This window comes from Carlito syrichta, unplaced genomic scaffold, assembly GCF_000164805.1.
Source record: "Carlito syrichta isolate Samal-C Ts95f unplaced genomic scaffold, Tarsius_syrichta-2.0.1 Scaffold289015, whole genome shotgun sequence".
Taxonomy (NCBI): Eukaryota; Metazoa; Chordata; class Mammalia; order Primates; family Tarsiidae; genus Carlito; species Carlito syrichta.
The window spans coordinates 153,197-175,217 of record NW_007233111.1 but is presented as its reverse complement, the minus strand read 5'-3'; the positions used below and the strand labels follow the sequence as shown (position 1 = coordinate 175,217).

The 22,021-nt window shown below is 34.6% G+C and overlaps 1 protein-coding gene across 2 annotated transcripts in view; it reads left to right on the top strand.

Moving 5' to 3' along the window:
- Nucleotides 1-22,021, top strand: part of FAP (fibroblast activation protein alpha) — a 70,922-nt gene that overhangs the window by 5,273 nt on the left and 43,628 nt on the right. Inside the window, exons 3-10 of one of the 2 annotated variants that reach the window (XM_008054078.2) lie at nt 11,261-11,359; nt 12,300-12,394; nt 13,313-13,387; nt 14,185-14,237; nt 17,623-17,695; nt 18,364-18,484; nt 19,411-19,565; nt 21,880-21,983. In XM_008054078.2, the coding sequence (XP_008052269.1) occupies nt 11,261-11,359; nt 12,300-12,394; nt 13,313-13,387; nt 14,185-14,237; nt 17,623-17,695; nt 18,364-18,484; nt 19,411-19,565; nt 21,880-21,983 (775 nt within the window). The remainder of the gene's footprint in view (nt 1-11,260; nt 11,360-12,299; nt 12,395-13,312; nt 13,388-14,184; nt 14,238-17,622; nt 17,696-18,363; nt 18,485-19,410; nt 19,566-21,879; nt 21,984-22,021) is intronic. The other variant, XM_008054079.2, reaches the window with a different exon arrangement.

Below are 22,021 nucleotides of genomic sequence, written 5' to 3'. Positions count from 1 at the left end.
CTCAGATTGTACTAGGGGAACCCTCCCCCAAAAACGAAATTATTTTTTGGAGGGTGGGTTCCTTTTAGTATAGGCTTCCCATGCAAGGTTAAGTCTTCTAAGAACTCATCAGCATCAGCATACTGGCTAACATTGTTGTAAAAGGCTGTGTTTGGCTTCAGAGAAATTTTTTGGAGATTCTTTCAGCACATTTTCCTATTTCATGATGGGTGATTTACTAGTGCACCTACACATACCACTGAGTGGGCAGCAGTTTTTTACTGAAAATAGCATGGCCCCTGTGCCCCACCCTCACTATTTACTTGATGTCACTGCAGGTGAATTTTTTTGTTTGTTTCCTTGGATGAAAAAAGACCTCAAAGGAAAATGTTTTACTGTTGTAGAAAAGGAGAAACAAAAAAATGGCAGAAGCACTAAAATGCATCACAATTGATGAATTCAAAAACTGTTTCAGTAGTGGAAAAAGCATCTCAATAGGTGTATTACATCAAACAGAGAATACTTTGAAGGTGACAAGTTTAAATATGTAAGAATGAGTACTTTTTTAATAAAAAAATTCTAGGGTTTTTTGGGGGGGTCCTCCCTTGTACAAGTCTGTGTGTGTGTGTGTGTGTGTGTGTAATTTTTAGTGATTATTTAGCTAAGTACTGTCATATATAATGCATTTCAAAAAATAGAACAAAGATGAATATTTTCTAAGAAGAAATATCACTCAGAGTTATTATTACATTAAATTCACTGTCATTATTATTACATCAACAATCAACTTTGGTAAAACAAGATAAAGTGAGATAAAATAATTTTCAAAGAGGATGTGAATATGTTTTTAAAGTTTAACATTTTTCCCAGCATCAAAATCAGTGTGTGAAACAGACTCCTTCAAACATCTTACAAATTTTAAACTTATTTTTCACTGCTCTTTTAGAGGAAATACAGAGATATTAGAAGGCTGAGATAAAGTTTCAGAAAGTTCATGAACATAAATGAACTTCTGAGTCAGGTAATATATCAAGTTTGCAGATTATATGTCTTTAATTTGCACTTGGATTTTAAAATCATAGAAGATGAATCTGGATAAACTGTCTTCGAGTCGTCCCAAATTCTAAGTGACTTAAAAAAATAAATCAAGTCTTTGTATGATTCTCATAATACAGAGGAGTTTACCTTCTCAGATTTCCAAAGCAAATTGTGTTACAACTTAAACAAGAACATCCAGTCATAAATACACCTTGAGAAAAACAAGTTCCCAAGCTCAAATCAGTGATGTGGAATCAAGACTGAAAGTTTTTAAGAGACAGTGAAACTAAGCCTTAAAATATAGAAATAATTAACACGTAGGCATATAATAAAATGATCTTTTCATAGAACAGTTAATCAAATATTCATCAGTTTCTTTTTTAAAATTTATTTCTGAATATAGAGAAAGCAAAGAACTAGATTTTCACTTTCAGTATCCTTGTGAATTACCTAAATTTTGTAGTAAAACAGAATAACTTACAGTCTTTATTAACCTTTTTTCCTATTAGCAATAAAAAAAGATTATTTAGCATCTAAATTAAATTTGTATACAGGTTATAATTTTGTACTTGGTGAAAAAAATCAACATGTTAGGACTCTTTAAGGAATAGGACATAACAAACAACTTTTAGATAAAATAGACAAATTCCTAGAAAGATAGTAACTACATCGAAAATTACTAAAGAAGAAACAGAAAACCTGAATGGAATTGTAATGCTTAAAGAGATTGAATTATTCATTTAAAAACTTCTCACAAAAGAAATTCTAAGCTCAGATGACTTCACTGATAAATTCTACCAAATACTTAAAGAAGTATTATTACAAATTCTTCACAAACTTTTTTTAAAAATAGAAGAAAACACTTCCCAACTCATTCTATAAGACCAATATTGCCTTGATGCCAAAACCAAAGATACCACAAGAAAAGAAAATTACAAACTAATATCATTTTATGAATATAGATGCAAAAATGCTCAACAAAAGTTTAGCAAGCTGAATCCAACAATATATAAAAAGGATTATATACCATGGCAAAGTGAAATTTATCTCAAGAATATAAAGTTGGTTAACATTTGAAAATCAATTTAATAAAACTTATTAATAGAAAAAGGACAAAAACTTCATAATCATTACCTTAGATATATAACTAACATCATAATTAATGATGAAAGAAACATTCGATGCTTTCCTCTAAGATCAATAATGGGACAGGATGTCTGTTTTCACCACTTCTATGCAACATTTTATTGCTTATTCTAGTCAGGTTAATTAGAAAAGAAAAAAAACTGAAGTATCCAGATTGTGAAGAAAGAAATAAAACTGTATTTGCAGACAACATAATCTTCTTTATAGAAAATCCTAAGTAATTTACTAATTAGAACTAATAAATAAATCCAGCAAAGTTGCAGGATATAAGATCAAAGTATTAAAAAAAATCTATGGTATTTTTTATACATTATCAAAGTTCAATCCAAATCTAAATAAATGGAAAGAAATCCCAAGCTTATGGATCAAAAACCCAATATTTTTAAGATGGCAACTCTCCCCAAACTTGTCAACAAATACAATCTCTAGCCAAATCCAGATATTTGGATTTGATGGTGGTGGTGGTTTTGTTTTTTGCAGAAAATGACGAGCTGATCCTAAAATTCATAGGAAATGCAAGCGACCCAGAATAGCTAAAACAATATTGAGAAAGAATAACAAACTTGAAAGAATCACACCTCCTTATTTTATTATTATTATTATTGTTTTGAGTTGGAGTCTCACTCTGTCACCCAGACTGGAGTGCAGTGGCCGCTCCCGGCCACCGCAGCCTCAGCCTGGTGGGCTCCGGCGATCCTTCCGCCTCGGCCTTCCAAGGAGCTGGAACTACAGGCGCGCGCTACCATGCCTGGCTAATTTTTTGATTTATTGTAGAGATGAGGTCTCGTCAAGTTGCCCAGGCGGGTCTCGAACCCGCGGGCTCAGGCAATTCATTCACCTCGGCCTCCAAAAGCGCGGGATTACAGGCTGAGCCACCAAGCTCGGCCACCTCCTTATTTTAAAACTAACTACGAAGTTACATAATGAAGACAGTGTGTTATTGGCATAAGGATAGACTTATAGATCAATGGACTAGAATTGTGAGTCCAAGAAAAAAAATCTTATATTTACAGTTAATTGATTTTTGTTAAGGGTACCATGACAATTCCATAAGGAAAATCTTTTCAGCAATGGTGCTAGAACAATTGAATATCCGTGTGCAAAAAAAAAAAAAAATGATGTTGGACCCCCTTTCTCACACTATACATAAGTGTTAACTCAAAATGGGTCAAAGACTTAAATGCAAGAGATAAAACTATACAACTTTTAAAACATAGAGATAAACTTTCATGTCCTTGGATTAGGCAAAATTTTCTTGAATATGACCAAAAGCAAAAGCAACAAAAGAAAAAAATTCATAAATTGGACTTTACAAAAATTTAACAATTTAAGGTTGCCAAGTTTAAAAGTAAAAATAGTATCTACAAAATAGGGGAAAAATTTGAAGATCTTACATTCAGAATATGTAAATAATTCTTACAACTCAATAATAAAAAGGTAAGTAACTCAATTAAAAATGGACAAAAGATAGACATTTGTCAAAGATGCACAAGTGACTAACAAGCACATGAATAATGCTCAACATTATTAGTGATTAGGAAAATGCAAATCAAAACCACAATGAAATATCAGGAATGAAATTGCACAGAGGAGCAATTAATCATCCATTATTGCCCACACAGTGTGAAATTGCTTACTCCTGGGTATATGGTGGTAATGGAGAAAAGCAGACAGAGTAGAGATAGATTTAGCAGAGAGAGTTGTCAATCATGGGTATTGAACAAAAGAGGTAAGAAAAGAGGATCTGGAGGAATCTGGAGGAGGAGCACAATTTTTTTTTCCTTAGCATTGGACATACTGATTTTGAAGTGCTTGTGAGATATGCAAGTGAGGATGTTAAAGAGAAAGTTTAATAGCCATGTCTCGAGTTCAAAGAAAAATCCAGTAATAGTCAGGTGTGGCAGTGGTGGTAGAGGATGGGTCACTCAGAGGTGTGTAATAGAAACCTTGGGAGAATAAAACAACCTAGGAAAGTGGCTCTGCTTCAATCCCCAAGCAGTAGCAATACGAGCAACACCAAAATGTAGATTGGAGGAAAATGAGCTGGCAAAGGACACTTGCCTGGGCTTTAAAAATAAATAAGAGCCTGCCGGGTAGGGGGCACACCTCATCCACAAGGGTACCTGCATAATGAACCTTTGTATACTTAACCCTAAATTGTACCCCACATCCTTAAAATAAAAAATTAAATAAACAAACAAACAAGGTTTGCTTTCATTTTCAGGGTAACCAAAAGTTGTCATTTGTGTTCATATACATTATATTGATCATATCTTATGATTTTTGAGAGTTTTAGCTATCCTGAAAAATAAATTTGTCTTAATTAAAGTAATATAACAACAATAAAATAACACACATGAGTTATTTTTAAAAGCTTGACAATTCCTTTGACTAACTTGTGTTATTCAGTATTGTTTGTGAAGAGAATGATGGAAAATTGCTTCTAGAGCTGAGAGCGACAGACAACCTTCAAGTAGACAGTAAGCTCTTTATAGCTAGGAATCTCTTTGCTTTGATAAAGCTCAAATTGCCTCAGTTTATTTCATTTCATTTCATTTCATTTTATTGAGAAAGCAGGATTTATTGAGAGGAAAGAAAAGTTCCCACAGTGGGAGGGTACCCAAAAGGGTTGCCCTCACTTTCTTTTCTTTTGAGTTGGAGTCTCACTCTGTCGCCCAGACTGGAGTGCAATGGCCACTCCCGGTCACCACAGCCTTGACCTGCTGGGCTCCGGCGATCCTTCCGTCTCAGCCTTCCAAGTAGCTGGAACTACAGGCGCGCGCTACCATGCCCGGCTAATTTTTTTTTTTTTTTTTTTAATTGTAGAGATGAGATCTCGCCAACTTGCCCAGGCAGATCTCGAACCCGAGGGCTCAGGCAATCCACTCACCTCAGCCTCTCAAAGCGCAGGATTACAGGCTGAGCCACCAAGCCTGGCTGCCCCTCACTTTTTAAATCCAGGTTTTGAGGTTTAATTATTCTGTCCCCTTGTAGTTGCTTGGTTCTTGTCTTCATTTTTGTGTTTGTTGGACATATTTTGTTGTTTTATTACATGTGTGCTTTCACTTTAATTGTAGTGCAACGGTAAAGTACCCTTCCTCTAAAATCAAATGGAACTGAATATAAACCCAGCTTTTCTATGTGTTAGGAAAGTGAGTTTGCCTCTCTAAGTTTCATTTCTTAATCTGTAAAATGTTGTTCATAATAATACTTATCTCAGAGAGGTGCTGTGAAGGGCCATGCATGTAGAATGCTTGGTACTTATAAGAACTTAGTAAATTAGAACACTTTGTATTACTGGAATATAGTAGATTCATTTTTTTCAAAGTTGTCAGTCTTTGCACCAATTTGACCATATTAGCTTGTGTTTTATTTTGGTTTTTTTGTTTGTTGTTTTTGTTTTTGAGTAGGAGTCTCACTCTGTCCCCCAGGTTGGAATGCAATGGTACAATCAAAACTCACCACAACTTTGACCTCCTGGCCTCATGCAATCCTTTGGCATCAGTCTCTGAGTGACTAGGTCTAGAGGCACACACCACCACACCTGGCTATTTAAAAAAAAATTTTTGTAGAGATGAGGTCTTGCTATGATATCCAGGTTGGTCTTGAACTCCTGGCCTCAAGCAATCTTCCCACCTGGACCTCCTAAAGTGTTGGAATTATAGGCGTGGTCACCATACCTGGCCATATTAATTTTTAAATAGTGTATTTTTCACCCTAACATTTCCTAAACTTGCCCCTGTGGTGCTCACTCAGGAAACACACATGACCCGATGTGATGCCTCCTTACAGGTATCACCTCCGTGGGCCAGTAGGATGGCGGGGGAGGGTGTAACTGGGAGTCCAGATTACTTTCCTTGGACCACTCCACTTCCTTAGGAATCCACTTCCTAAGCGTCAACTCCAAATCAAGTGAGCACAAAAGTGCCAGTCATTTGTATGTCCACTCAATAGAACATATTTTCTCATTTGTTTTGTGATGAATATTAGAGCTAGCATTAGATGTCTCTGCTGTACTCCTAATTTTTCAGGACTAGACAATTAAATAGCAGAAACAAAGCTAATAAATATGAAGTACAAAGTTTTAAGACAGAATTACAAGAATAGTAAATCATTACTTGCTTATGAATCATTTCTGTGAATTGTAATTTCTTGGATTCATAATTGAAATAAGTTTCAAATTTGCTTTAATAAGTTGAAAATGCAAATAATTAAGCATAATTAGAGCGTTTAAGCAGTATATGAGTAACTTTGCTAAAAATGGGCCAAATCCAATTTAAGGGCACTGTAAAAAATTAAGCGTTAATCAAGTGAGTGTCAGTTATATAGAGAGGAGAGATATGCTTTCAGAATGCATTCTTACTTCTGTTCAACTACTTGAATTTCAAAATTATAGATGCCAAAGCTAATCATCCAAAATCATCAAATAATTATATTTCAATATTAACATATTTGGAAAGGGACATGGAAATCCATTTATTCATTCAGTAATTATTATGGAAAATTTTCCAGGTGACTGGAATTTGCTTAATGAGTTTGGTGCTTTAGAGATGAATTTTTTTTTTCTTTTTTTTGAGTTGGAGGCTCACTCTGTCACCCAGACTAGAGTGCAGTGGCCGCTCCCGGCCACCGCAGCCTTGCCTGCTGGGCTCCGGCGATCCTTCCGCCTCAGCCTTCCGAGTAGCCGGAATTACAGGCATATGCTACCACGCCCGGCTGATTTTTTTATTTTATTGTAGAGATGAGGTCTCGCTGCCTAGGCTGGTCTCGAACCCGTGGGCTCAGGCAATCCGCTCACCTCAGCCTCCCAAAGGCGCGGGATTACAGGCTGAGCCACCGAGCCCGGCAGAGATGAATTTTATACTGATTTACACACCCACATGCATATACACATTCAAAACACTAGAAAACAATGAACCCCAGAGCTTTCTCCATAATCTCACATATATCTAGTCTAAGAAGATTCAGTTCCCTTGTCTCTTCTGCCTCTTCCCCATTTTTCCAGGACTAGCAAAGGGAACAGACCTGAAGAAGAGTCCATTTGCAGGCAGTGAGCAAAATCACTCAATAGGAGCATAAACATTAAAGGAGACTACTTTCCTTGAAAACCATGATTACCACGTAGTTGTGTGAAATTGTTCTCCATAAAGTATGGATTGCTCTGTAGGCCAGCCTCACCCACTTACCAGGAGTTTATAAGTCAAGAAGTGATTCCTTTGTTAGGCACAGGAGTACATTGAACAGTTCAGGGTGAACACAGTGAAATCATTAAATTGGGATTCTGAACCTTTACAGAAGAATCACCCAGGGGACTTGGTTTTGGGTCCAAAACTGTCAGAAGCCCACACCCCAGAGATTTTGAGTCAGTAAATTTGAGATAAGTACTAGGAGTCTGCTTTTAAACAAGCACTCCAAATGGCTCCGAGGATCAAATTTCGATAAATATTTAAATAAAATCATATCTAGGTAAAAGAGTCTGCTTATGAAATTTACATGAAGTGAAGGGTAGAAAGTAAGCACAGATATATCTCTGGGGGAGAATTATCAAAAACAAGCAAACACAAAATCTGTCAAGTTGGTTTATTTTTTCATTCAACAAATATTTATTGTGCTCCCACTCTATGTCAAACACTGTCCTAGCTGCTGGGCCTATAATAGTGAGAAAAAGCAAACGCCACTTCTAATTTTGTGGGTTAGAGACCTATGCCTTATACAGTTCTTTGGCACACACATAAAGACATGAAGAAATTTTATGTTTATTAAATTTAGAGAAATGTTGAGAAAGCCAAAGGTCAGTGGTATTTTCATAGTGCCCCGTGGAAGATCATTTTTACTGGTGACTGGTGTGGTGGTCCACATTAATAATGTAGTGAAACATTATCATATTATTTGTGATCTTTCTATATATACAAACAATCAAGGCTTGGATTGGAAATTCTAAGTAAACTTTGTGTTTACTCCTACTCTAACATGTAATCTGAGGCAGCATTTAGAGGACACAGAATACTCCATTGGGTTTATGAAAATGTGGTCATTTTCACCAGGAAGAGAGATGCCTAACTTAAATTTCTCCCGTTATATTGGGGGTGAATTTAATATACCTAGCCTGACATCAACATAATTACACTTTCTAGGCCCTGAATACATCACATGTGAGGTGGCTTACAAAAGGCATGTGAGGTTAGGAGTAATCATCCTAGCCCATTCTGTGCGAAAACTCTATTCCCTCATAAATGTCATTGGCTCATCTGGATATGTTTTTTGTATATACATTCATCACTTCTTAGGTGGCGGCTAGGATTATTCTCACTATGGCAATTAGTAATATGATTAATACATGTTTAAATTGCTTTACAGATATTTTGAGTCATAATGGGACATATGTTGAATTTGCTATATAGATTGTTGGCATTTATAGCTACTCTGCACCCATATAAAATAAATGGCTAACTAGGAAGTAATATAAAATATACTATCGAGTATAATCTTCCTAGGCAATCTAAATTAAAGGTTTAAAAAGTAAATAATTCTTAGAATCTTTTTGAGAAATCTGTAAGGATCAGGATGCTTTTAAAGATCTGAAAAGGAAAATGAGAGGAATTTAAAAAGTAATTTGCAACTCTTGTTTTTATATACATTTTATTTGTCCATCTGTACAATATTAGTACTGATTGTATTTATGATTGTAATTTTGACAGTTAGTTATAAAGCTACACAATAGCTAAAATATTCCAAGGATAACCAATGAATTTCATTAAACTAGAGTCAAAGTAAATGTTAATTGTATATACTAATAGCCTAATCTGAAACATTTTTCAAACATTTCTCAAAGCACTTCTCAAATGTAGTTTTAGTAAATATTTACAAACAAAAATCCCAGTGGTCAAATTTGCTTGGAAAACACCAATCTAAAATATTTATTTGAAAACACTAATAAGCAATGCTACTAAAAGGCAACATTTATTGACTGCTTACCATGTGCCAAGCATAAAACTAAATGTTTTACTTGGATTATCTCACTTAATTTAACCTTCTATGAAAATGAAGATTAGTTATAGTTATGAATGTCTCAATTAAGCACAACTGCAAGTTAGGAAAATTGTATGCAAAGATGCTTAAGTAGAAAAAACTGTAAGTCATTAACCATAACCAAAGCATTATTTACATTTTATAAAATATATTACCTATATTATGTTTATTTATCGAATTAATGTCAAAAAAAGTTTTTTTAAAAGTAATTATCTACTTATCTTGGTATTCAGAATAAATGGCTTTAATTCATTTAAAAATTTCCCATCTAGACATACAGAATTGACATAAACTCAATGTTTCTCAAATGGAAAATAATTTCCACTACAAATAGTGTTATAATTTCCCCTTGATTACATTAGAAACAGATTGCAATTTGCTTTAAGGAAAGCTAAATAAAATAAAATTAAATACAATACTTGGCAATTATTCTGATGTTATTGTAGTAAATGGTCTTATATTCATTGAATGGGAATTACAAAATCCATGGTATGAATTTTGCACAAGACTATTCCATTAAACAGATGAAATGCCATTATAAATAATTGTATAGTATACAAAGCTTGTTTATGCAAAGAGAATACAGAAAGATGAATATTAAGTATTTAGTTGTAAAGGGGCCTCACCAACTATTTGTGTTCTTACAGCCACCAGGATAAGTTTTGGTAAATTAAGAAAACAAACAAACTCATGGTCCTAATCAAATATGTGGCATATGCAAGCATCATTGTGAATGAATTACAATAGCAGAAGATGCTATTGTCCAGTTGATCATTTTGCTTTTATTACATATATGCCTTCCCAGAGGACGTATCTCTTGAATTGAGTACTAAAGGCTACATAGAAATTGCAGAGGGGGCGGGAGGAAAGAGCTTCAGAAGCTCTGTAGAAAAAATATTTGAGTAACAGAAAGTCCGGTATGTTTTGAGTCTAGAAAGTAAGGGGAGCAGGAAAGGTTGGCAAGGTAGAATGCCCTACACCAGTCAGCGCCTGGACTCCAGATCATTATTTTTGTTTTTATCTAGAGAATCATGGAGAGCTATGGAGGAGTTTTACTGAAGGATAAAGTTACAGCTTTCATATTTAGCAGATTTATTTTCACCTGGGCAAGTGTCAGATTCATAAATGCTATTCTAGGTACAGGGCATGTCTGTAAGTTTTAGTGACCCGGAGAAGGGGTAAAGTGGGTGAGATGGAAAATGGTAATTTGGGTATGAAGAGGGTTTGGGAGTTGATTGCCTTATTATTCGTCTGGTATATCTGACTATTTCAGGGCTCTATAAATGTGTTCTGAGAATAGAACACATTTTTGAAAATGTGTTTGAAAAACACAATTGTTTTGAAGGATTCAAATAGGGTGGTTTGTGAGTAATACTGAGTTAGCTTTTCTATGAAAAACCTCTAACTCTTGAGATTTCTAAGATGATTTGTACAGATCGAGTGTTTTCTTTTCTTCTGATTCATTTTCTTTTTATAAAAATTCATAGTCACAATAAGAAAATTACCTATGTCCATTAATGCCTCTCTTGAGATTTCTGAAGGTAAAGGATTCTGGCTGATCTCATCTGACCAACTGAGATGCTAAAATACATTATTGACAAATCAGTAGAAATCCAAGCCAAGCCTATGTGAGGAAATATAGTGAACTGCTTAAGAGACTGGGATTTTAAACCTGCACAGACTGTAATCCTATCTCTGCAAGGCCAAGAGTTATTGGAACTTAATTTTATCTTCCTCCCTAGAAACCCCTGACAATGTTTCACTACCTGAAGAATAATATTCTGGCTGCTATGTGTGGCCCTTCTTCACCACTTCATCTTCCTCTACATTTCCCCACCAGTTTTTCCTTCCAGGTAGTCAAGCTACCTCTCCAAGTCCTATTTACCCAATCTACAAAAAAGGAGATACTACTACTACTAATAATAGTTATTAAGAAGATAGGAGTTAAGAAAGCATTTAGCAAATGGCAGACTTTATCATTATATGAGAAAGAACCGGTAAAGGTCAGGCTTAGGATTATTGAAGTTATTAACCTTCTTTTTCATAAGAATGTGTTTGTCTCCTAAAGTTCATAATTCTGAAGGAAGTTCAACAAGAGCCCTCACACTGAAGGATATTTTAAATGGGACATTTTCCTATAAAACATTTTTTCCAAACTGGATTTCGGGTAAGTGGATAGTTAATCTTTTGGGGCTTTTTAAAAAAAATGTATTTTGTTTTGTTTTTATTTTACTGCCAGTGAATCTCTATAGTAACTGAAGCTATAGCTGTTGAAATGGACAAAAAGAGCAATTATCTGGATAATTCGATTGCCCACAAAGATGCTTTTGAAAACCATTAAGACAGCATCTGTCAGATCACAATTAGGTCAACAGGAGTTTTAACAGAAAAGAAAAAGTTGAAAATGCATTGTTGAAATAATTTGAGTGTCTCTTATAGCTTTCAAGAATGAGAAATATAAACCTACTAGGAGAGGTCACATTTTATCAAAAGAGAAATTCCATTGCTAATCCAGATAATCTGGAAAACAGACAAAATTCCCCTCTGACAATGAACTAAATGAACTCATTTAGGGGTCATGAAGTTGGTATTTGCATACAGTTTTTCAAAATAGGAAGTTATAAAATATTCACTATTTGAATCAAATAGTGAAATCAACTAAATATTTTATGACATTATAGTCACATAGCTAAAGTATCACTGAAAACATTAGTATTTTCATTTTTCTCTTCAGAAATTGAAATTCATATAAAGTGAGTTTTAAACGAAATCAAACAAAGCCCAAACGTAATTTATTTTTATTATTGCAAAAGAAATGAGACATTTTAAACTGGGCTATCCCAGAGAAAACAAAATTTTATTCCTAAGCACCCTGAATCAGCTAGAATTGGGCTGCTGGCAGCAAATATGACATCTTTGTGTGAAGCAGGAAAAAGATATCTTTTTCTTCCTTCCAACAACAACTTGTTATCTTAAATCTGACAAAGCAATATGTACTGGACAGGGAGGAAAAACAAAGAAGTCCGTGGAATAAGAGAGGTTTCTTTTGTCAGAAAAGTATTTCCTGCTGAGAGATCATTTTGTTTTATTTCCTTCCTTGCTTAAAGGACAAGAATATCTTCATCAATCTGCAGATAATAATGTAGTGTTTTATAATATTGAAACAGGAGAATCATATACCATTTTGAGTAACAACACCATGGTATGTATCCAACTTTATCTTCCTCCTCAGAAAACTTTGCCAGCTCTTCACTGACCAAGGAACAGAGTTCAAAGTCTCAGCCTTAGAACAAATCTGGCCCCAGCTTGCCTTCCAAGTTCCAACACCCTCTAGAGTCTTCCAGTTCTCTCTTCTGGTCACACTAGACTACTGCCCTTACCTTTGTCTGAGTTCCCTAATGTCTTTCCTCCTCTCTGTAAATAGTATGGTATAAGAGTTAATAACTCAGTCCTTAGTGTCAAATTGAGGTTAAAATTGGACTCTGTCACTAACTTAGGTAAATGTCTACACTATAGTAACCTTACTATGCCTCAATTTCTTCCTCTGTAAAATGGGAATAATAATACCTCTTTGGGTTAATATAAGAATCAAATGAAATGCCATTTGAAAGTGCTTAGGACAGCACCTACCATAGAATAAATACTCGAAAAATAGTAGTTATGATATATGGGCACATGCTGCTCTGTCCTCCTGGGCTCTCAATTCTACTACTTTCTCCACCCTTAAAAGCCTACTAATCTTTTAAAAACAAACTCACATAATATTCTCCTCTTTTGTGAAACCAATAACTCATTTGGATTCAATCACTTCTTCCACATTGATTTTGCAGGGGCTATATTGAATCTTTTAAATATAACTTTCTATTTGTAATATGTTATTCCTTTACAAATTTAACATTATAAGTTTCTTGAAATTACAAAGTATAACTTGCATATTGCATCCCTCCTCCATAGTACCTAGTACGTTTCTTTGTATTACAGTAGGTACCACATAAACATTTTTTCCCATTGCATTGAAAGTGTGTGTATGTAGGAGTGTATCAGTAATATAATATTCTTCTAGAACTACTAATTTACATGGCTTTTTTCTATATTCTAATTAACTTTTTCATAATTTCAGAAAAGTGTGAATGCTTCAAATTACGGCTTATCACCTGATTGGCAATTTGCATATCTAGAAAGTGATTATTCAAAGGTATCAACTGTTTGATTTGGGTATATTTGATTATATCTCCTACTAATCTACAAGTTGATTTTAAAAAGTAAGAGAAAAATAAAAGTCTGTCTTTATCTCTAAATATTCAAGCTCTAATCATCAACAATCCTCAGAAAGACATGTTTCAGTCTGATGGAGCATCTTTGTCAAGATTTTCAAATCCCTTTGTGAAATATAGTCCAAAATAATGTCTGCAGCATACACATACTTAAGGAGAAAAAGAAAAGCTTTGTAAAGGAAGAATTATAAACTAAATATCTCCTTTTCATTCTTCCCAATTATTATTATTTTAAAAACAATACTCAAAGTATGACAAGCATTTTGCAACAAAAATATATGGTGAATGAAATTCCTTTTACCAATTTTAAAGGGTATAATTATAATGAATTACCCAGGTACAGAGTAATCTTATGCACTGTGTAAATCATAGTGGCATTACTTCAATACAGGTAAAACATGAACGGAAAATTCCTAAGATAGAGTGTGTCAAAGATAAGCTTTTTATGTTAGAAAATTTCTTTGGATATGCTTTTTATGGAGTGAGGGTTGAATCACTGCTGAGATTAGTTCTGGAACTTGGACAAGCGGCACAAAAGTCCACAGTAAATCTCTTTAAATGAAGACTCGTTTGGAATTGAAACATATTCTTCCTAGTGCCTTGTGAAAGTAGTCCTTTTATAATTCTGAACTTTGAATTGGATGATATATGATTATATGTTATTGATATAAGCTTTTTAAAAATTATAATTTGTCTTTGTTTCTCTTATTTCTGACAGCTTTGGCGACACTCTTACACAGCAACATACAGCATCTATGACCTTAGGAATGGGTAAAACATTACCTCTATTTATCAATTCCATTTAAATGTAATGTCAAGACTTTTTCATCCCAAACTCTGATCTGAGTTTAGACTATATTATCTTGTTACTGATCTTAGTTTCTGATATTGTTGCAGTTCAGTGTATGTATACTTATACAACTTAGTAAGAAATTCAAAGGAACACTTCCATGGAATATTTACCTCTTTTATTTACCTAATCTTTTATATTTTTATATACAATATAGTTTTGCTTTTCCTACTTTTGAAGATCCAATTACAAACTTACTCTTTATGGAAATAAACATATGTAGTAACAGTACAAAGACATACATGGAAATGAAACACTGTTTTTAGGAGAATGACTACATCATTGACAGGAAGCAGAAGGCAGGGGTATGCAGCATTGGTTGTGCCTGAACACATATTCCATTAATTGATTAAAATTATTATAAAAATGGCAAAATGTTAAGATTAATTACTTTTTAAATGGCAACATGTTTTAATTTAACATTTAAAATATTAAATGTTCTTTTACATTTAGATGGTAAATAAATTGTTAGACAGGCACCATTTTCTTTATTTCTGGGTATGTTTTAACTGTCAGAAATGTTTACCATTTAAAATAAAAATTTTAAATGCATGGGTAGATGAAAAATTGAGGGAGAGAATGCCTATCAGACGGAAAAGTATATAAAGGCCTAAAGCGGAGGGAGAGCATGTAGTGTTCAGGAAACCCAAAGTAGGGCAGTTTTGTTGAAATTGGAGGAGGGGACGGCTGGCCAGTGGGAGGTGGTGTAAAGTTGGGAAAGTGAAGACCAGGAAGCATGGACCAAATAACCAGGAAACCGTTGAAAAGAGTGTAGATCTCTCTTTCTGATGACAATAGGGAATCATTCAAGGGTTTTAAATGGAAAATGACAAGATCAGATTTGCACTTCAGAAACATTACTCTCGCGCTAAATATGGACAATGAATTGGTTTCGTTACTCATCTTAATGTGATATCTTCTTTGGTGTTATATAAAAGGGAAAAATAATTATATGGCTTGAAGAGGTACTGAACAAATCTTCTAGTCTGTTTCCTCTTTTGTCTAGCAAGAGCACAAATATTTTTTTTAAAACACGTATCTACTTTTAAAAAATGTTCAGAAAAGAATTCTGATCTCCTTAAACTGTCAAGTTAAGAAATAAGAACTGCTTCTTAAAGTAGAATCTAAATCCATCTAATGCATTCTGACTCCTTCTCTTCTCTGTATCATCTCACCAAATTCAAGAAATATTTATTGAGCATATACTATATGGAACATATATATGGGAGAGATAAAAATGAGCCCAAGGCACCAATCCTATTTTCAAGAAACTGTTAGACTTGTGAAGTGAGAATCTTTGTCTTTTGGTACAGTTTCTTGATGCTCTAATCATGTCCTTGTTTTTCTTTCAATCATTTTAAAATTATCTGTGTTGAGGTTCACCAAATTGAACAACACTCAAAAAGAAGACAACAATACTAATAATTTAATAATGGTTTACATAAGTTTTGCAGCCTAAAATCACATTAAATACTTAACTTTTCTGCAGTGAATTCAAAGCATTTTTTGTTCTTTTGTTTTCTGTGCATCTATCTAATTTTTCATATTTTTTGTCAGATAAATGCAGCATAATTTAGGAAGTGAGGAGTGACAAGTTAGCTAAAATTCAAGGCATGCCTGAATACCAGTAATAAGTCTATATGCCTCTGAAAACGCTATAAAAATCTAGCACAGAGAAAATAAAGTTCTTGTTTCAAAGTAGGTAAGGAATACTGAGGAAATGAAAGCCTTTGTAAAGCATCTTCCTCCTCCTTTTCCCAGACTTTTCAGTGGCCGTGAAAACGGCCGCTGTAGTTGCTCGCCAGTCATGAAAGCACATGGACTGAGATTTTCAGTTTAGTGCCGTCTACGTGACTGCATAGATAATATCCTTGCATGCAGAAAGCTAACACAGAGTTACAGTGTCAAGGGTAACTTGAACAGTACCTTGAGACCAAATTTTGGACCAAGAGAAGAATGTCTTCTCTTTGTCTCATTGGATGTACCCTCGCATCCCTTTCAATACGTTCTGAACTGCCCAGTGGCCTGGTGCTCATATACTGCCCCCTGTAGGCGAGGATTTCCACTGCAGCACCCGTGATCACCCTCCAGGAGATCACTTTCTCCAATCAGAACTGTGCCATATTCCTTCATTGCTTGCTAACCCTCTTGCTGCTCGACCCAATAAGTTAAACAAGGCAATGTATGCTACAGATTTTTACAGTTGTTCGGGTGTTAAAAAATGGGAAAGGTAGAAATGTCAGGCACATGTTAGGTACAGGTTGAAGATTTTTTTTTGGAGGGAATGGGCAGGAGTCTTTCTTGTGGCTCCTCAAATTACAGTTTGGAGGCAAGTCTCGCTTTGCTTTCCCTCATCCCCCTAAAGTCTTGATGAAACTATTAATTAATATTAATTATAAGTTAAACTTAAGCATGGCTTCCTATGGCTCTTTAACAGTTATGAAAATGTGAGTACATATTCTTACTGAAGAACTTCAAAAGTTCCACAATGCAAGTCACTCAACTGAGTACTTGCAGAATGACTTTAAGCATCAAGGTGAGATTTTTGGACAATAGGATATTTGAAATATCCCCATAGGTGGAGCACTTTACAAGCTTAAAGGCACACTGCCCAGTGTACGATCCGTTTTTCAGCTTAGTTTGAAATCAGATGTTCCTTTCTTTTTCTGATTTCAAGTCAGATCCCTGTGGAGATTGTCAAATGGCATCTTATTTTCAAAAATTTGAAATGCATATGAATTCACAAAGATGGGGGTTGTGAATGAGAATGTGGAAGAGCACACATTAAAACTTCAGCACGGTTATAAAATTTCAGAGCTAGAAGGTACTTTAGTGACCATCTCAGTCTAGTGTGTGCAAGTTTTACAGTCCCAGGGGTTAAAAGGACTTGAGTTTTACTTGGGTACTGTCAAGAACTAGCAGTGTGACCTTCAAAAATCCTATCACCTTTCTATACCTCCTATTTATTTTGTATAAAATAAGGAGGTTCTATTCGATACTTTCTAGAGATGTCCCCCCTTTCATAGCCTATATAGTGTTTAATTCATTCACCTCACTGTAAAGGTCAGAGAACTGAAACCCAGAAAAGTTAAGGGACTTTTAAGTAACTATTGGAAAAGCAGCAACCACCACCCATGTCTTCAGTCCCTCATTTCTGCATTCTTTTCATCAGGTTTGTAGATGCAGAGGGAACGATCTTTAATTTTTATTGTTTGTTTATTTTTCTGCTTATCCAGATTATTTTTGCACTTAACAGCAAGGTTTGTTGATTTTTCTTTCTTTCTTTTTTTCTGTCTTTCCTTCTAGAGAATTTGTAAAAGGAAATGAGCTTCCTCGTCCAATTCAGTATTTATGCTGGTCGCCTGTTGGGAGTAAATTAGTAAGTGTTTAAATTTTTGAAGTGTTTAATCATGTAAATAAAAGAGGAGCCATTTGATTTTGGCCTTTGTTAAATTTCCCTGCCTAAAAGAAAAAAAATACATTCATGACTATTTTAGTGGTTAAAAATGGGAAGAGTTTTGATAAATTGAAACCCATCTGAGAATTCCGCAAAATCTCAAGCTCATGGATAGACTTCTTTAAATATAGCAGTCAAAAACTTTATCCTTATACTCAGCCAGAATGCGTTGTGCCAGAAAGCTCAGGAAAAATATGGTTTTCACAAGTTTCCCAGACTAGCTTCAGACAACATGAAATTTGGTCCAAGCTCTTATTTAAGGACTCTAAATAAAGATTAGATCTGGCTAGCTATTAATATTCAGAGATTTATTTGAATTCCTGTCAATGTACATAATTATTTAGGGATAAAAAAACAACTAATAAAATAGTAGACATTTCCTTTATTTAATATAGACTTTAAAACTCATAATTGATGTTAATGGGGGTTAGCTGGTTTTTTGACCTATTAAAATGACACTTTAGTTGTGAATCTTTTTGTGTCTGTATTACCACTGTTTTTAAGATATTAGATGAATATTTAAAACAAATATACAGCCCTTATTGTATTTGTTATGGAATTTCCCTTTATTGACTAACCACCACTTCTAGGCATATGTCTTTCAAAACAACATCTATTTCAAACAAAGACCAGGAGATCCACCTTTTCAAATAACATATAATGGAAAAGAAAATAAAATATTTAATGGAATCCCAGACTGGGTTTATGAAGGTAAGCTGTATTCTTTATCTTCTGCTGCTGCTTCAGGCTTTTTATTTAAAATAATTTCATGCATGTAGTAAGATTTAAATGAGTAGCATTTTATTTCAGTCAATGATAGCATTTCTGAAAACTGTTATTAAGCTATGAACAGGACATACATGTTGTAAAAGAACAGAATCAGATTATTAAAAGACTGGCAGAATTTATTTTCAAGAACATTACTATAAAATGGTATTGATTTATATTTCAAAAAGTATATGGTTTTTAGGTGCCATGTTAGCACATTTTCTCATATTTGTTTTTTCTTCAGAAAGTTTTTTCAAAACTAAACAACTTTACATGTTATTGTGTTAGAAAATATTTTTAGTTGTTGTTACACTTTTGCTTTTGTTCCCATTCTAGGTCATGTAGAATCCAGGACTTTAAAAAGACTTCTAGTTCCTGTCTTTATTATATATTAGATGTGTATATAATATATGAAAGATATACATATGTTTATAATAAATATGCATATAAAAAACACATATATGTGTAACTGAACTAACCTTGTTTAAAAAAGAATTCCCAGGAGAGAAATTCAGGTTTCAATTGTTTTTCTCACTCAGTAGTACAATTACAGTTCTCTCAGTTTTGTCTACTTTGGGGACGATTAAAAAAAGCTACCCTTAGGAAAAAAAATACTGCAGACATGTTTATTGCTTATTTTAAAAATCAAACTTCTGATTAAAGTCATTTCCTAACATGACTAATTGATGTTTGATATGGCGTGTAAGGTTAAACTGTTCATCTTAACTCAGATTATTTTTAATAACCAAAGCTTGACATATGTCCCATCTATGTTAAATAAGTTACTCAAGTCAATAAACAGCTATTTAGATGTGTTTACAATGATTTTAAGAGTAAGATGTCATTATAATTAATATACTATTTTTCAGAGGAAATGCTTGCTACAAAACATGCTCTCTGGTGGTCTCCTAATGGAAATTTTTTGGCATATGCAGAATTTAATGATACAGATATACCAGTTATTGCCTACTCCTATTATGGTGATGAACAATATCCTAGAACAATAAATATTCCGTACCCAAAGGTATGTTGAATATTTCAGCAGATGCTTTCATTTCTCTGGTGTCTAAATGAGCAACCATTTACATGAATGGAGGTGGAATCAACAAGTTTGGAGAGCTTCTTATCCTTGTGCATTGTAAGGCAAACATTGTACTGTGCTCTATTATTTATGTGGACATCTGTTGCTTTGGACATCTGGTTGTGCTGGATGAAGTAGTCTTTGCAAAATCCATTGCAGAATCTTTGAAAAACATATGGTCTTGATCATGGAGGAAAAACAAGCTTAACTTAATTTTAATTTTTTTCATATTTCATGCTCCAAATTCAGGGTAAAGTTCTGTTTTGCAATTCCCTCTTGAATTCTCATGTAAATGCAAACTAGAATGGGAAATACAAATGTTGATTTTGACGTTCCTGTCAGGTAGAAGCAGGCATGAGTTATGGTCTTTTCTGGATATACAAGGTAAGTTAAATTTGTAAGTCTCAGTTTCTTCCTTGAAGAAATTACACATGGTGTGAGCCCAGAGTTTCTTATATATTCAGCATTCTAGGGTTCTTATCTCTCATCCTTTTTATTGAGTCTCATGTCTGAAGAAGGAAGAACTGAGTGAGCAGTAGGAAAATGGTCAGGTCCCAGTGAAGAAGCATTGTATACTAATGTCAATGTAGACATAAAATAAATTTTAAAAAAAAGGAATCTATCACAAATTCACCTCTTGCAAAAGGAATTGGATGTGATTTTAGGATTCAGTTCTTTTTTTCTTTGGTTCCTATTGTTTGTACTCGTCAAGGGGAACATTGTCCATGAATGGATACAGTGGGTCTCCGAATGCAACAAAGATAAATGCATGTAGCATACACACAAATGAATTCTGAAGTCGACCAAAGTGACCAAAGAGAGAGAAATAAGATTTCAGGTAGTCGATATTTGTGTTAAAAAGTAATTTGAAAAAAGCAATGGATAGGAAGTGAACGTTCAGATAGGACACTCCTCTAGGGATGTGTAAAAAATCTGAAAGCTGGAGATGTTTGAAAGGGAGAGGCCTGACACTTGAGACCCAAGGTGTAAAAAAACTCAGAGATTTGGGATGATCCATGGGAACAGGAAGACATGAAGAAACCCGGGATTCATGAGTGAATGACATTGAGTGGGAAGTTAGGACCCCAATTCTGTTTCTTTGAAAATTAAAGTTGCTAAAACATCTGGCGTTGGTTGGAGAGGTGGGACAATTCCAGAGAACCAACGTAGTCCTTTCTAAATCTGGGAGTGAAACAAGAGGTCCTAGGAGAGACTGAACAATTCTTTAGTTGAATTCAAACAACACTGAGTCATTGAAGACTTAAATTAAATTTTATTACAACTCTCTTTGACTTGAGTCAAATAACAGAGGAACTCTAAAGAGCTACCTAGGCATGAGCTATGCTGTCATGTACATTTTAGGTGTACAGTAGCACAGAAAGCACAAAAGATGCAAACCCCATGGGCACCAGTTGAAGGTGAAATTTCCTAACCTTTTGGAGATGGTAGCAATAGTAATGCAAGCAGCTAGAACATTGAGTATCTGGTGATCGTGCTAGACAAAATCATGTGGCAGAAACAGAAAGTAGCGTTTTTTCCCCCATTCTCCTCCCAAACCAATCCCCTTCTTCACTCCTCTTAGCACATAGAGATAAGAGATATGATGACGATGATGATGATTATCCTAATAATAAAAATGAGAGAGATCTGTCTTGAAAATAAGAAAAAAGAATATAGATCACAGAACTGCATTTTCATATCCAAAATATTTTTTCTTATAAATTAACTTATCTTATTAGGCATTGTAAAATATTTATTTTCAGCCGGGCTCGATGGCTCAGCCTGTAATCCCGCGCCTTTGGGAGGCTGAGGTGAGTGGATTGCCTGAGCCCGTGGGTTCGAGACGTACCTGGGCAGCGAGACCTCATCTCTACAATAAATCAAAATATCAGCTGGGAGCGGTAGCGCATGCCTGTAATTCCGGCTACTTGGAAGGCTGAGTCAGAAGGATCGCCGGAGCCCAGCAGGTCGAGGTTGCGGTGACCGGGAGCGGCCACTGCACTCCAGTCTGGGCAACAGAGTGAGACCCCAACTCAAAAAAAAAAATTTATTTTCACTTTGGCTGACACAACATTTGTAATTGCCTTGCAAGTAAGATTGAAATGAGGTTTCTGGTCATATTATAAATAGAATGCATTCAAAAATAACATATTTAATATTATTAGCTTATAAAATATGCCTAAACTTCTGAAGTATCATTAAAATATTAGTGACAATTGGAATTTTATGAGTTTATATGTCTCCATTTTCTTGGCAGGCTGGGGCTAAGAATCCTGTTGTTCGGATATTTATTATTGATACCACTTACCCTGCATATGTAGGTCCCCAAGAAGTGCCAGTCCCAGCAATGATAGCCTCAAGGTAATTAATCTCAGATCCTGCACACCTTTTTAGCTAAA